Source organism: Acomys russatus, chromosome 23, assembly GCF_903995435.1.
Source record: "Acomys russatus chromosome 23, mAcoRus1.1, whole genome shotgun sequence".
In the NCBI taxonomy this organism is placed as follows: domain Eukaryota; kingdom Metazoa; phylum Chordata; class Mammalia; order Rodentia; family Muridae; genus Acomys; species Acomys russatus.
This window is the reverse complement of record NC_067159.1, coordinates 42,778,206-42,795,457: the sequence shown is the minus strand read 5'-3', so window position 1 is coordinate 42,795,457 and position 17,252 is coordinate 42,778,206. Positions and strand designations below refer to the sequence as shown.

At 36.9% G+C, this 17,252-nt stretch overlaps 1 protein-coding gene across 1 annotated transcript in view; it reads left to right on the top strand.

Moving 5' to 3' along the window:
- Positions 1–12,164: 12,164 nt before the first annotated feature.
- The window catches only part of Bmpr1b (bone morphogenetic protein receptor type 1B), a 46,539-nt gene continuing 41,451 nt past the window's right edge, over positions 12,165–17,252 (top strand). Inside the window, exon 1 of the mRNA XM_051165898.1 lies at positions 12,165–12,321. Within this exon, the coding sequence (XP_051021855.1) occupies positions 12,179–12,321 (143 nt within the window). The 5' untranslated portion in view covers positions 12,165–12,178. The remainder of the gene's footprint in view (positions 12,322–17,252) is intronic.

The window sequence follows — 17,252 nt, the reverse complement described above, 5'->3', positions numbered from 1 at the left end:
AAAAAAAAAAATCCACAAAGTCAGTCCTGGCACAGGCCCATGTGGACACACACACACACACACACACACACACACACACACACACACACACACACACACACACACACACACACGGGCTGTTTTAACCTTTCTCTTTCTTGGCATAGAAGATGGAATAGAACAACTCAGAAGGCTACAACATCTGACGCACAAAATCCAAATGACAAGTAAGCACAGTTCACTCGCTCTGTCCTGGCAGTATGTAATTTATTCTGCTTTATGACAGTTGAAACATCACATACGTCATTTCAACATTCATCTTGAGTGTATTGAAACGAGGCTGTCGTTACCCCAGCGTGTTCCAAGACTATATAAAGTCAAGTGGTGTGATTGTGTACAGTCTTTGTGGCAGCATTTGTTGATAGCCTCTGACATTCCCAGTCCCTTTACTGGTATGATGTTCAACTCTCAATTTATAGAGTATAAACATCTAAATTGTATTCCTGCAATTCCTTCTTCCCTTCCTCCCTCCTTCCCTCCCTCCCTTCTTCCCTTTGAACTCTATAGCGAAGGCTAACACTTCCTCCTCCTCTTTTGCCCCTATGTCCTGAGGGCTGGGATCATAGTCATAAGCCACAATGCCCATTCCCGTCTGGTGCTAGAGCTTCAAGAATGCTGGACAAGGTTGCATTCTCAGCCTTCAGATTCAGTTTTAAAAGACCAAGTATAAAAGTCTGAATACAATTACTTAAATATGATTCCAAATGAAGGTTTTGAAAAAATAGGTAAGTAAGCCATTCTTTTTATCCAGATGGTTATAATTATTTTTAATAAGAAAATGTATAGCCTTGGAATAACGAAAGTAAGTTTATCTTAGTAACTCTTGCCATTTTTGGTTTGGTTTCTAGGAAATTTTTCTATAATATGTAAAGTGCAAGAAACAAACAAACAACAACAACAAACAAAAACCGTGCAGACTCTAAACAGTTTACTTTTCAGAGATTTCCTGAGACTCTGTAATGGGCTTTGAATATTCTAATCTCATTTTAATTAATTTTGTCATCATAAATAATCTATTAATATACTGATAATGATTATAATTAATAATTGGATTCTAATGTTAGGTATGTATATACTTTAATACACCAATTTTATATAATGTATGTTTAGATATGTGAATAATCAGTATATTTCTGTATGGTGGTCAATATTTATGATAATTAAAGTATCTTTTAATAGTTATTCAATTAAGGATTAGAAACTGAAAGATTTTAAATGCCTTTTTAGGGGCTTGTTTGTAATTTTTTAGGGAGAAATATATCTGGTATAAGACAGGCAAGCTTCATTTCTTTCTGGCCCACTGTTTGTACATACATACATACACACATGTGTATATCTATTTAAATACATACACACATTGTATGTATGTATGTATGTATGTATGTATGTATGTATGTATGTATGTATGTATCCTGTTCAATCTGGTGTTGTAGGTCCCTGTGTCCTGGGCATGTTTGGCAGGACCGCATAGTAAGGCCTGGTAAATCCGTCTGATTAGGCCCAGGACTTTGTGAAGCAGGGCACAGATGGAAAGACCACTACACAAAACTACAGCTCCTGGCTTAGAAATTGGCTCAGATCTAGCTAATTCTGTGGCATTGACATTATCATCAGACAGACCATAGTTCAGTTTCTTTTCCTACTCTGTTGACCTAGCTGGTGTATAAAATATTTTAAACTGCAGACACAAGTAAAAGTTTTTAATCTTCCTCAGAAAGTATGCTGCTGCATGCGTAAGGAGTCAGTGTGATGTTTAATGTCTGTAAACATCATGGTGACCTGCTAGGTGGGTTTTTTGTTTTCTTATTATGTTGAAGATTTTATCAAAATGCTTATAACTTATGCTCTAAGACATTTTGCATAATTTTTTATTGAAATAAACATTTTGATTGAATTTCTGTAAATCCAAAAGCATTATAAAGCCTGAGTGAAGGCCTAGCTCCTGTTTAATGTATAAAAGTGATGCTAAAATACCTTTATACCTAAAATGCTGACTCAGGCTCACGACTCTGCATCAGTTACATGCAAAACAAGTAAAAGAAAATGCAGGTTGACATTTATTGAATATTTAATCTTTTTATGACTTGCTTAAATTATAATCTGACATCAAAAACAAATGACCAAAGCTTTTAATTTTTCTTTAATCAGCTGGTTTGGGGTTTCTAGCAGGTTTTCAAGTGACATGTAATGTTGGCTTTTGAGCATTGAACATAACCTGCGTGATGTAATGTGGGTATGCATTATGGGGAAGGAGCCACATTGTCAGGGCATAGGACATGCCCAGGTATTTAATGATAAAGGGCATGTTTCGTAGCACTAGCATGTCCCTTAAGACTGTAGCCAATTAGTATTGTCATTTGCCACATTGTTTAAAGGGGCTCAGTTAGTCACTAAGGCCCATTAATAAGGAGGGAGCTGAGCTGAGAGGGTGAATCTATTTGTCAGGCTCCATTAGTTAGTGACCACACATCTGTCACTTGACATTTCCCCCAGCCATAGCACCCCCAAACCCAACATATTCCCACTCAAGTCTGAGTCTTGAGAAGCAAGCTTTTTCCTCCAACATTAAGTTTTCCTTTTGTCAATTTTGAAAATTTTGTCAATTTTCTGAAACCTTAGACAAATAATTGTTCAAAGAAATTGGAAAAAAACGGGTATTTAAACTACTGACTGAAAAATGGAAATTTATTGACATAATTAAATATGTGAATGAGAATGATCATTATTATCATCAAATTCTAGCAATTTGGTAGTTTTAATTTTTTTCTCCCTCTTAACCTCTTTTTTTATATAATTTCATGAATATTTTTATCTATATGACACACATATAAAACCAGTATATACTTAATCAAGCAATAATTACATGCAAAATTCTAGTTTTTCCCTTTTTCTTTTTTTATTTTTAATTAATCTATTCTTGTTACATCTCAATGGTTATCCCATCCCTTGTATTCTCTCATTCTTCCCTCCCTCCCATTTTCCCCCTACTCCCTTCCCCTTCCCCAAGACATTGACCACTTTTGATTTCCATGTCTCTTCTTGCTCCTGCCTGCCCTCTAGTGGATATCATATAGAATAGAAAGACAGTGGACATTTCAAGACCTGAACAACAGTATCAGCAGACTTTGTAATGTGAAAGGGGGAAAATCTCACAGGGTCCAACCCCTAGGCAAAGAACTACAGGCAACTAATGACCGCTGAGATGTTCTTTTAATTGAACATCTGATATTTGGGATGCTTCATTAAAATAATCCTAACGTGTTCATCTAGATTCTCACATATTTAATCTTCTATTTCTTTTTTTTTTTTTTTATTAATTTATTCTTGTTACATCTCAATGTTTATCCCATCCCTTGTATCCTCCCATTCCTCCCCGCCACATTTTCCCCTTATTCCCCTCCCCTATGACTGTTCCTGAGGGGGATTACCTCCCCCTATATATTCTCATAGGGTATCAAGTCTCTTCTTGGCTACTTGCTGTCCTTCCTCTGAGTGCCACCAGGTCTCCCCCTCCAGGGGACATGGTCAAATGTGAGGCACCAGAACACGTGAGAAAGTCGTATCACACTCTCCACTCAACTGTGGAGAATATTCTGACCATTGGCTAGATCTGGGAAGGGGTTTAAAGTTTACCTCCTGTATTGTCCTTGGCTGGTGCCTTAGTTTGAGCGGGACCCCTGGGCCCAAATCTGCCTATCATATTGTTCTACTTGTAGATTTCTAGGACCCTCTGGATCCTTTTATTTTGCTGTTCTCCCATGCGTCTCTCATTTAGAGTCCCAATAGGATGCCTTCCCCTCTGTCCCAGTTTCCTGGTAAGTGAAGGCTTTCGTGGGACATGCCCCTTGGGCTAGTATGCAGATATAAGTGAGTATATACCATTTGATTCTTTCTGCTTCTGGGTTAATTCACTCATTATGATCATTTCTAGCTCAATCCATTTATCCACAAATTTCGGGAATTCCTTGTTTTTAATAGCTGAGTAGTATTCCAATTGAGAAATGGGGCTTGGAACTAAACAGAGAATTCTCAACAGAGGAGTATCAAATGGCTGAGAAACACTTAAAGAAATGCTCAACCTCCTTAGTCATCAGGGAAATGCAAATCAAAACAACTCTGAGATTCCATCTTACACCCATCAGAATGGCTAAAATCAAAAATTCAAGCGACACCACATGCTGGCGAGGATGTGGGGAGAGAGGAACACTCCTTCATTGCTGGTGGGAATGCAAACTAGTACAGCCACTTTGGAAATTCTATTTCAGCACTTTTACCATTATTTAAAAAATTATTACATTTTAAACAAAATGAGTTTTTATTGTATATGGATCTAATTGATTGCCTTTCAGGCATTAGCCGATTATACTGTTTTGCTTACAGCTCTGGCTTCTGTGAGGCTGGATTTTATTTGAGCGCAGGGTAATATGATATATGAAACTAACCCTTTTGTAAATCCCTTCCCACAATTATAATGTTAGAGCCAAGCAGTTTCTGATGGGCCACTTTGCACTGCTATTCAGAGACTGTTCAGCCTTTCCTGGCCTTACTTAGCATGTGCAGGGTCCAAGGGTCTGGCCACTGCATTGATGCTTTAAACTCTCTTCAGAGCAGATTATCTTTTTTTTCTTTTTTCTTCTGGTTTTTACTCAATTTTTCCAGTGTTTTCTGGTGTTTATGAACCATGATATAATGATTTTCATCCCTAGGGAATTAAGTATATACAAATTTTAAATAGCAAGTACATCTATAAATTATTTCTTTGTTCTGGTTATTTTGACAGAAACCAGAAACTCCTCCCCAGTTCTGGCAGATTGGCAGTTTACTGGTTACTAAATGGTTAATCTAACCAGAAGAAGTCACTGTCTCATCCCCCTACATTCAGTTTACTTAGTGTACATTGCATGAAAACCACCTTGATGTTCACTCAGGACGGGTATCTGCTCATGTTTAAAGAAGTTTTGTTTCCATTATCAGTTAGTGATGGTTACATATCTTTTTGGTCTTGTTAACATCTTTCTGGTTAAAAAAAAAAAAAAAAAAGCCTACATTCTGTCTGCAAAAAGATTTAAACCAGTAGTTTATCTTCATCATCTTTATGTGAGGAGTAACTTTTAATTGAGTTTTTTCCCAGTGTTTCAAAGATAGCTTTTTATTTGAAAGGGGCACTTAAAATTACTAGATTTTTCCTTTGCAACTGAAGTGGTTAGCCTATGACCATCTGCAATATACTGCAGGCTGAGTATTCATTATCCAAGGTATTTGAGAAACAATTATATGAGGTTTATTATTATTATTGAATATTAGCTTCTGTATAATGAGATACCATTGTGGTGGGATCCAGGTTTAAATGCAGAAATAATCTATGTTTCAATTTCTATATACAGTGTATAAATAGCCTGAAAGTAAACTTATGAAATATTTTAAAACAATTTTTACATGCAAGTTTATATACATTGAACTCTGTGACTTAGCATTTAAACATTAAAGAGATTTGGAGTTTGAGGTGGTTTCATATTTGGGGTTTTCAGGAATGTTTAACCTGTAACAAATTATTAATAACCAACAGTATAGAATGAAGTATGCTTATTTTTCAAAAACTGTGCCAAACATGCACGTAAGCACACAACAGCATATTCAACCAACTGGGCATGGCTAGCTCATACCTGTAGTCCCAGCACTCAGGAGGCTGAGACAGAAATATTACAAGTTGAAGACATTTGGGACTACAGAGTGTATTTGAGGCCAGTTTGTGCTATTTCATGAACCATCATCATGAAAGAAAAGAAGAAGCCAAAATGAAGCAAAGCCAGAACGATTCTTGGGAGTGACCATTAGTGTCACTCCTAAGAATCGTTGCTGTGGCTCAGCAGTGACTCCTCTGAGGGAAGATGAGCTACAGAACAGGATCTTCCTGACTATGAAGCTTTTGATTTTCTACTTTGTTTTTAATTGATGTTTTTCATTCTATATCAGGACCTGAAAACAATCTTTTCTTTGTTTTTAAAAGAAAAACAGTTTGTAAATTCACCTAAATAGCTCTTAACTGTGATCAGTTCAGATTTGCTATCCCACAGGTAAATCCAGGGATAGAAACAGGAGTTAGAGCCTATTTGGATACACACAGAATCTTTTATATTACATTCTTCCCTCGCAGATAATTTTTCTCCAACTACTCAAATATCTACATAACGATGTGAGGCCATCTATGTCTCCCATGTACTTGTTTTAATATAATGTAGAGATACTTATATTTTAAATAATGCTTTCAAGTTCTCTCTCTCCAATAACAAGGGTGTGTGTGCTTTTTTCTTTTTTCTTTTCTTTTCTTTTTTTTTTTTTCTTTCTTCTTTTGTTTTTTGTTTTTGTCAAGACAGGTTTTCTCTATGTAGTCTTGGCTGGCCTCGAAGTCACAAAGACCCACCTGTCTTGCCTCCCAGAGTGCTGGGATTACAGGCATGTGCCACTGATTCTGGCTTCAATTTTTATTTTTATTTTTTTAAGTTTCCTTGGTATCTAGAAATGAGCACTTACGGCAGTACTCAGTGCCACTAGGCTTCCCACAGTGGACAGGACAATTGTATTCTCTCTCACCTCCTTCTCTCCCACTGTCTACACTCGTATTCCTATCTGTTTACAAGGATAGAAGTAGCAGTTTCCATATATTCTTATGTTTCTATCACATTTTCATTTTCAAACTTTCAATCAGCACAAATGGAAAATGCATGAGTCATTCCGTTAGCAGTACATCATTAATATCTCCATTTTACAGTCTTGTGACCTCCTTTAATGAGGTATTAGATCTGACATGAGGACTAATTCACGTCCTTTGACAGTTGGGTCTCTACCTAGCAAATGCTTATTCTTCATATGGATAGGCTATCTCTTCCAATATATTTTAGATAAGGATGCGTAGAAAGTACTTTGATACCTTGAGTATTAAACTGCTTTTTACTACCGTCGTGTTTGATTTATATTTTGCCCACATGTTGATCTTTGCCTTTTTAGACTTTTTACCCAGATTTTGCACCACTGTCTTGTATACCTGTTTCCAGTTGTAGTTTTTATTATGTGGGAACTACAATGCCATTCACATTTTATATTTTCCCTTAATTGAAAATAGATTTTTCACATGTATATCAAGTTTATGCACACACATAAATACACACACATATTCACACACACATACACATATATATATGTATGTATATATATATATATGTCCTGATTATGTATTTTGCCGCTTCTACCTCCATACCAGGTCCACCCCCTTTCTGTCACTCATTAAAAAACAAACAGGCTTCTAATATAATAATTAATATCATATATAATAATCAATATAATATAAAAACCAACACATCAGAATTGGAAAAAACTAATAGGAGGGAAATTATTCAAGAAAAGTCACAAGAAACAGAGACCTATTATAATAGAAGTCACAATATATACACAAAGGATGCTTTTTCAGCCTCTGCTTCTGCAGTGTTCTCTGATCCCTAAAGGTAAAGATTTGATAAACACATCTCCTTTAGGGCTGAGCGTTCCACTCTCACTCTTTGCTTACTGTCTGGATTTGAATCTTCATATTTGCTCTCATCTGCTGCTTGGAGATGCTTCTCTGATGATGGCCGACTATAACAGAATTATTAGGACTCATTTTATCCCTACTGAAAACAAAAACAAACATGGGAAAAAAAAGCCTAGGTCCCTGGGCTGTCTAGTCTCAGGTTCTTGGTCACTCGAGGATGTTGGGTATGCATTCTATCTCATGGAGTAGGCCTTAAGTCAAATCAGATTTTGGTTAACTACACCCACAAGTTTTGCACCAGCATTGCAGTGGCATATCCTGCAGGCAGGACAGCAGGGTAGATGGAAAGGCTTTAGTATTCATGATTGTTTTTAGCTACTCTAGGTTCTTTGGAATTTTCATAAGGAGTTGAGATTTGTCCTTTCAGAATCTGTGAAGAATTATGTTGGAATTTTGATGGGAATTGTATTCAATCTATAGATTGTTTTTATAAAATTAGGTCATTTTTACTGTGTTTATCCTTCTTGATGTATGAGCATGGGAGACCTTTCCCTCTTCTGATATCTTCTTCTGTTTCTTTCGGTGACTTGAAGTTTTTAATCATACAGGTCTCTCACTTACTAGGTTAGAGTTAATGCAAGATATTTTATAATATTTGAGGCTGTTCTGAAAGGTTTAATTTCCTTGATTACTTTCTCAGTCTGATGTCATTTGTATACAGGAAGGCTACTGATTTTGTAGGCATTTAGTGGGATGAACTTTACTCTTAAAACAGCCTTCATTGTGTCCCATAAGTTTGGGTATAATCTAAATGCATTTTCATTCAATTCTAGAAAGTTTTAAATTTCTACCTTGACCCAGTTTTCATTCCCTAGTGAGTTGTTCAGTTTCCATGAGTTCGTAAGCCCTGTGTTGTTTCTGTTGTTGATGCCCAGCTTAATTTTCGTGGTGGTCTGATAGGATGCAGGTGTTATTTAACTTTACTTCTTATCTCTTGAGACATGACGTGTCTCTGAGTATATGTGGTGAATTTTGGAGAAAGTTTCATGAGGTTCTGAGAAAAGGTTATATTCTTCTGTGTTAGGTTGAAATGTTCTGTAAATATCAGCTAGGTCCATTTGGTTTATAACATTAGTTATCTCCAGCATTTCTGCCATTCTCATTTTAATCTTATTTTTTTTTTTTTCACCCTGGATTCTGATTATTTAAAATTTAAGGTCTTTAGGTCTGTGCTGGCTAGTCACACTTATGTCAACTTGATGAAAGCTAGCATCATCTGAGAGATGGAACCTACAAGAGGGACCCTTCATAAGATCAGGTTGTAGGCAAGCCTGTGAGACATGTTCTTAATTAAAATAAATTTGGAAGAGCCCGCCCCACTAGGTGGGACCATCCCTGGCCTGATAGTCCTGTATGCTATAAGAAAGCAGGCTGAGCAAGCCATGAGGAGCAAGCCAGTAAGCAGCATTCCTTCATGGACTCTGCATCAGCTTCTGCCTCCAACTTCCTGCCCAGGCTTCATTGCATAAAGTTATAAGCTGTAGGTGAAATAAATTCCCCCCAATGTTGTTTTCCTACAGTTGGTTGTTTGCTATCAGTAGGTTCTAGGAAATGAACCAGAGTACTATGTAAAATAGCAAATATTCTTAACCTCTGAGCCTTCTCTCTAGCCCCATGGTTCCTATTCTTATACTCTGCCCTTTCAAACCAGAAACTCGTGATATTCAGTGTGTGTGGCTTACTGACTTGATGATTGATCTACTGTTTTCTCCAGTCTCTCTGATTTGTCTCCTGTGCTGATTTTCTATGAGTGATGCTTATGAAGTTCCTGAGCCTTTTCCTTGGTCTGTTCTTCTTGTATTAGCTTGCTTTTCTAATGCTCGTCTTTGAACTCAAGTGCTGAGATTTTCACTGATGCAGCCATATGTTTGGAGTTCCTCAATGAACTTTTGCTTTGCTGGTGTGCTTTTCAATAATCTAAGAAGAGTATTGATAACAGTTGTTTTTACAGTTGCTTGCTTTCATACACTAATCTGTTTTCCTCCTAGTCGTTTTTATATAAATGTGTTTTGTCTTCAGTCTCTAATGTTTGGGGTTTTCTTCAGACATCTCCTGGCCCTGAACTCATGACTCATGCAAGGGAGATGGCACAGTGAAAGAGCTGATAGGAAGCCTCCAAATAAAAGCCTTCTCTGGAAGATCTCCTTGTAGGATGGCAGTGAGGAGAACTGTTTTCGCTATTTCTTTCTTTAGTCCTTGGCTTGCTCTTGACCTGCTTAAATTCCTCAGTGAAAGAGACAAAGCCTAGTGGGGAAAGAAGACAGGAAATCACTGTCCATTGTGAATTAAAAGTAGTTCTCCAGCCCCACACCCCCATCACCTGTTCTTTAAGCTTTAGTTTTGAAGAACCTGAAGGGAAGAAAAGGGAAATAAAAAGTCTGATATTGTAAGCATAAGATTTACCCCTTCCCCTCCTTCACACATGGGTGAGAAAGGTTATCAGCCCATAGTGCATCTGCATAATAAATGAATATTAATTGTTTTGTTTTTAAACATCTAGGAAAAAGGGTCTGCTATGGGAGGAAACAAAAAATAATATTTTTGCATACTCTTTTTTTTTTATCATACTAGGTCTAGAGGTAACTCAGGTCATCAAGTTAGTATAATTTAGGCCAGATTTACAAAGAAGGAATTTACTATGAGAGGATGGACATACCTCCATGAACTGATTTAAACAGGTGTTCATATTCTTCTGTTAACAGACGTAACAACCGACTTCTAAGACAAGCTATTATGGTAAAGTGTTTAGTGTCATTGTATCTTGGAGTTTAACTTACACATGAGAACACTATAATATAGAAGAGTATGGACACAGTGAAATCTATTGTATGATTGGATTAAATAAATGCTACCCAATAAACCCTGGGAATCTTCTTATCTCTGCCTTTCCTGCACTGTCATTATAGGCACAGCTATGATCAGCTTTTAAATATAGGTGCTTCGGATCAAATTTAGGGGCTGACACTTGTCTAGCAAGCACTTTCCTGACTCAGCCATCTACCCAGGCCACCTGCTTTGACAGATTTAAATTATTTTTACATAAATTATTCACTAAAGTTTGACTAATTGGCTCAATATATAGAAGGGACAGGAAAAGTTATCACACATATTTTTACTAAATTTCTTGTCATGACTACAATCACATATTAAAAATATAACAAACGTAGTATGTATAATACCATACTTTATTTCATTTGTTGCTTCTGATATAAAACTTTAGTTTTTTAACCAAAAATACATATTTCAATATTTTGTTGAAATTTGGTACAATCCACTTAGATGTGGTTTGAGATTATTTTTAAGCTGATCATTGGTTAAGACATAATTTATTTACTCAGTGATGTGTTATGTAAGAACTCTGATCACAGAGCCTGAAGCAAAACAGACATCAACTATGCATGCTCTTGTCATGTAACATACACATGCTAGTCTCTTGATATAAGAGATAGGTATTTGTAATCATTATTTTAAAAATAACTAAATGCGTTACAGAACATTATAAAGATATCTAAGACAACTATGTGGAAGACAGACATGCCTGTTATTAAACCCAGAAAATTGCCTCTAGGAAGTCATTCCTGCATAATATTTTCTATAAACGATGGTAGACCCATCACTGCAATGGCAGACAGACACTTTTGTCTGTAAAAAGCTGATGGAAAAAGATATCTCTTTTGAAATACATTTCTAATTTTTTGTTTTTCTACACATTTTGCAGATTAAACATGCCCGGTTGTTCTGGCTATTTTTGTCAACTTGGCACAAACTAAAGTCATGTGGGAAGAAAGACCCTAAATTGTGGAAATGTCTTCATCTGATTGTCCTATGGGCATGTCTTTGGGACATTTTCTTAATTGCTAATTGACATAGGAGGTCCCAAACCACTGTGGGTGGTTCTGACCCTGTGCAGGTGGGCCTGGGCTCTACAAGAAAAGTAGCTGAACAAACCTCTGTACATAAGTAGAAAGCATCCATGAATGCTGTTTTAGCTAATGCTTCCAGGATTCTGTCCTGATTTCCCTCAGGTATAGATTGAGACCCAGATGTTATAAGGTGAAACAAATCCTTTCTTCTCCAAGTTCCAGTGTTTTATCACAACAATAGAAAACATATTAATACAATGATGTACCTCAAATCAACTTTTTTGACATGATAAAAACAGTAATGTTAGGTTTCAGACAATCTGGACTTAAAATGCTCAACGCATAATTGAAGACTTGAGTTTATTATCTAAAAAAAAAGACTGATAACATTTTTAGTATTAATACAGTAATCTTTACTATTTCACTGAGCTGTTTTTATTCAGCTGAATACAATTATACTAATTTAGTGAATAACATTATATCCTGAAAGTGTTGTTTATATTTCTTACTCACTAGGAGACATAAACAGATGATGTACACTTATGAAAACATTAGGATATCTGTTGTTTGTTTGAATCTTTGTTACAAGTACTTACTTTTTAACTTAATATCACATCGTTTCTAGGATACAAGGCAGGAAGTCTGTCCTAATCATCATTCTTTATTCTCTACAGAGACGTTCATTGATAACATGCTCTTAAGAAGCTCAGGAAAAATAAATGTGGGCACGAAGAAAGAGGATGGTGAGAGTTCAGCCCCCACCCCTCGCCCCAAGATCCTTCGTTGTAAATGCCACCACCACTGTCCTGAAGACTCAGTCAACAACATCTGCAGGTTGGTGATAGAAATCATTCAAACATTGCTTTTACAAGTGGCCACATACCATTTTGAACTTCCATTAATGCTTCCAAAAATAGAATCTGGAGGATGGTGTTGTATTAAGAGAAAAATTTAATCACGTTTAACCCTGAAATGGTACTTGAGACTTCCCTTTCCCTAAACATGTAAACAGAACAAGGGTCTCAGGTTCCTTGTCAATGAAAAAAACAAAAACAAAAACTATTGTGTTTTGTGTGTTTCTAAAAAATTTTTTTATATTCACTTAGCATAGATTTTATGTAAATATGCTGACTTTGTCTTAATCACTCATTACAGTGATGTTGTTCGTGTTTTACACCAGCAGGGCATGTCAAACTGAGTCAAATGTTTCTGTTATTGCAAAGAGCTTTTATTAAGTTTATCATGATAGGGAGTCTAAAACAGGTTATTGCACTAGTATCCCTGGTCCCAAAATAACAAACTTAAAATGTTCACAAAGCACAGATGTGATGCCACTAGTGAAAAATTCCCCACCTGATGTCATATGATGGGTCACAGTCGGATTGTAGCCATGCTAAAAATATTGTGTAAAATTATGTCTCTGCTATGTTTGTATAAGACATAGAAGATATACATAAACTTCATGGTTAGATGTAAGTCCCATTCCCAAGATATCAAATTAATAACATGTAAATATTCTGAAAAATCTAAAAAAACACACAAAGCAGTGGCCAGTGTTGGCTAGGGAACACGCTGCCTTAAAAACATAGACTTATGAGTGAAATGTTTGTTTTTCACTTGGAGGTGCTGAGCTCTGCTGGCTAGGGTGTCCCTGGCTTGAGGGTGATTGTTGGACTCAGCTTTGCTACCTCTCTGACCTTTCTTTGGGGGAACAGCAGCTGTGCAGGACATACTTTCTATTATGAATGTAGAAGAGCCATATCCTGTGCTTGCCTCCCATGCTCTCACAGTGCACTAAACAGATCAAGTGCTACAGGGAAGCTCAACATTGGAGGAAAGCCGTATCTATGGAGAAACAACTGGGGTCAGCAATGGGGTCTTAAGACAGGAAATCTTGAGACATTGAAGACTTGGGTCAAAGAGAATTTCTAAGGGGCCAAACAGAAGTGTCATGGAAACTATTGCTGGAAAGGAAGATAATTCAGTCAGCTGCATTGGATGCCATTAGAGGTCAAATGTGACAAGGACCAAAAGTGGAAATCAGAATGGATAACTCTTATCAGATCAACTTAGAGATACTTAAGGTAGTAGAGGTAGAAACTAGATTGAGATGGGGTTTTAATTTTGATGTTTTCAACCTTTGATTCACTGTAGTAAAGAAAATCAAAACCCACAACAATAACAACAGAATCCCTCAATAGAGAGTGAATATACCACTCAATATTGAGATGTTGATTTGAAGAATGCAACAGAAAACTAGTATTTACTCAAAAGATCATGTTTACTTTTACCTCTCTGATCATCACAACATTCTTATGAAGAATGCAGTTTTTGCTATTTATTTCTAGGTAAGAAATGTGAGGTTCTAAACAGTCACATTATCCCTAGTCAGTATGATGGTATGAAAAAAATACATTGTCAAAGACTCCAAGCCATGCATTCTTCAGCAGCAGCCGACCCTGCTGGGATCTCTGAGGCTTTCTCTTTTGTGTGCACCGCACATTTTGCCAGTGAGGAGCTGACTCCAGTTGAGCCGCCTTCTGTGTGAGTCACAGGGACTCCTTTGTTCTTTGCCCTAAGACAGTGGTTTTCAACATGTGGACCGCAACCCCCAAAGATCATTAGGAAACACTGATATTTGCGTCATAATTCATAACAGTTGCAAAATTACATCTATGAAGTAGCAAGGAAAATAGAGCTCCTACAACATGAGAAACTGTGTTAAAGGGTCATAGCATTAGGAAGGCTGAGAGGCACTGCTAAGAGCTAGAAGCACATGACTTTGTCTTATTTCTGGAAGACCATTCTTTGTTCTTTCCCTCTAAAGCAATACTTCTCAAGCTCTTTCTGTTAAAAGATCCTCCCTAAACACACACACACACACACACACACACACACACACACACACACACACACACACACACACACAGTCAGAGTTGGGCATGAGTACTTTCCTAAAGTACACTCAAGATTAATTATTGAAGTCTTTCATGTAAAAGCTTATAAACTATTTGTCCTTTTAAATTTTTTAGTAAGTTTCAACAGGCATGAATTTATTATATCAAATTGCTATACAAGTTTCAATTTCTGCTTTAATTTTTTTTTTCACAGACAAGCTGTGAGCAGTTTGCTGTTGTGACTCTTGTACTCCAAGGCAAAGCAGCTATAAAGACAAGGGCATACTTTTCTATGAATTAGATAATTTCTGGTATATATTGTTTGCCCTTAGACTTTGTACCAGGCAAAACACCTCCCACCTTCAAGCTAAATGTCCCAAGTAGGTTGCTTACTCACCATCACTTCCCCCACCCTGCAGAAAGAAATCCAAAAAGGGAACAAGAACTAATAATGCTTTATACTTAAAGTTCTAGTGAAATCTCACTGGCCAAGTCAGAACAAATAGATGGAGCTTAGAGGTTTGTAAATTCTTTAGTACTCTCAGGTGTTTTATCAGCCAACAGCAAGGTCACAGGTACAGATGCAACTTTAGCAAAATTCATGTCATTTTGAGCCAGATGGGTGATGAACATCTTTAATCCCAGAACTAGAGAAGTAAATGCAAAGAGATTGTTGTAAGTTCGAGACCAGCCTGGCCTATTTTGCAAGGAAAAAAAAAAAAAGAAACATAACTGATTACTACAACATTAGTGTAAGAACACTGTTTTTATTTGTGATCAAGAGAGGAGTAAAGCCACTGAGACTTCTCTCTTAAGACGATGTCTGTCTTCCAGTTATGCCTCCAAATGTCATGTAGCTTTGTAGTCTCTCCATTTCCTGATTTTGTTGGTGAAACTACAGATCATCAGTGCAAAGCCTAGCACAATTCCTTGTAGGTGGTTTTCACCATGTCATGTTCTGTGTCATTTTCACATTTTTCTAGAAAATATTCGCTCAGTCTCACTTATTTATTTTTCCTATATATAGATATACTTTCATTTGGCTTTATAAATCCTTTCTTATCTTCTTAGATTGGTCTTTAATAGTCATTTTTTCCTTGACTCATGACCATCCTCTAATTTCTTCAACCTGTTATACATTGGTAATAGCTATTGTGATGATTTTAATAATCCTCATTTAAATTATTGTTTTCTGATTAAAAAAAAAATCCCCTGCATGGGTAGTGTTCAGGTATAATAAGTTGGCATGCTTATTTATATAAAGAATGGGCAAATGATACTAGCTGCAAAAAATAGGAGTCAAATATATCTCAACTCTTGTTGTTTTTGTTGTTGTTGTCATTGTAGTCTTCTTTTCCTTCTCTTCCTTCCCTCCTTTTCCTCTCTATCACTCTTCTCTTTTTCCTCCTCTTCCTTTAATACAACGTACCATTATGGAACCCTTGCTGGCATGGAACTCTCGTTATAGGTCAGGCTGGCCTTGAACTCATAGACTCCATCTACTTCTGCCTCGCAAATGCTGCCTTAACTGTATGTCTTAAAGTATAGGGATAAAAGGAAAAGCTAACAGTCATGATAGATGTCATTAGAACCATCCAGTTTTTCTAGTATTGGCCAGTTCAACTAAATGCCAAGGATTGTGAGTTTATCTTTTCTAGTTGGTACTGATTTCAAACAATTTTGTTAGGAGGACCCTAACTGCACTAGAACCCATGATGTAGCCATTACTGATATTTTGAAGTCAATGATGGAGGTTTTTAAAGGAATAACTATTATTGTTGTACATCTTATTGTCATACATTTGGTTGTTTGGTTTAATTGAAACTGAAGAGTATTGGGCTTCTTTACATTATCCACTGAGGCCTCCTGAGCAGAGAAGGAAAATGACATAACTCTCAGACAATACAATTCATGTAGAGATTGGCCAGGTCAAGAGACAGGAGAGAGGAGTCCTCTTAAAAGACTCTTAGAGATGTTAGGGGTCTGCACAGGGTAGTGACAGTAAAGGACTGTAAGCAAATATCTACAGATACACAGTGAATGTAAAATTAGGACAATGGTTTAAAATGTGTGCTTCATAGAAAAATAATCTCATCTCTAAGTGAGTCACTATGAGTACCAGAGAAGGCTACTGGCTGCCGGAGAGTCATTGTCCTTGAGGATAGAATCAAAGGCAACACTCATGCTTGGGCTTTGTTGTCAATGCTGTTAACTTCATACCCTTACAATGACTCAAAATAGGAAAAGACAGAGAAGGGCATAGGAGCTGTCTTCAAACTGATGGAATCCATTCGTCCCAGAGCTTAAGGAGCAAGGGGATCAGTAAAATGCTTAGGAGTCTGCAGCTTTGGCCACTTCCACTGCTCATCACTCTTTGCTCTTCCCCCAAATCAGCTGGAAACACTAGGTATCTTGTGATTTATATCTGTGCAGCTTGAAGTTGATGGTTTTCTTTCGTCTAAAACCAGAGTCTATGGTCTATGTGCTCCTTGCACCAAGAACTTCTTCCTCATGGTTCTTCCTTTGGTTCCTGATTCTTCCTTCTTTCTTTCTTTCTTTCTTTCTTTCTTTCTTTCTTTCTTTCTTTCTTTCTTTGTTTTTCGAGACAGGGTTTCTCTGTATAGCCTTGATTGTTGACTGTCCTGGACTTGCTTTGTAGATCAGGCTGGCCTTGAACTCACAGAAATCCTCCTGCTGGGCTTTCAGGAGTGTAGTACCAAGCCTGGTGAGAGGCCCCTGATTCTTGAATATGATCCACAAATGAAAAAACGGACTGCCCTGAACAAAGTTACACATGGCCATGGGCCACTTGTTGATACAAATCTGCAAGATCAAACAGCAGCTGTACAGATTGTATGTACCATTAGA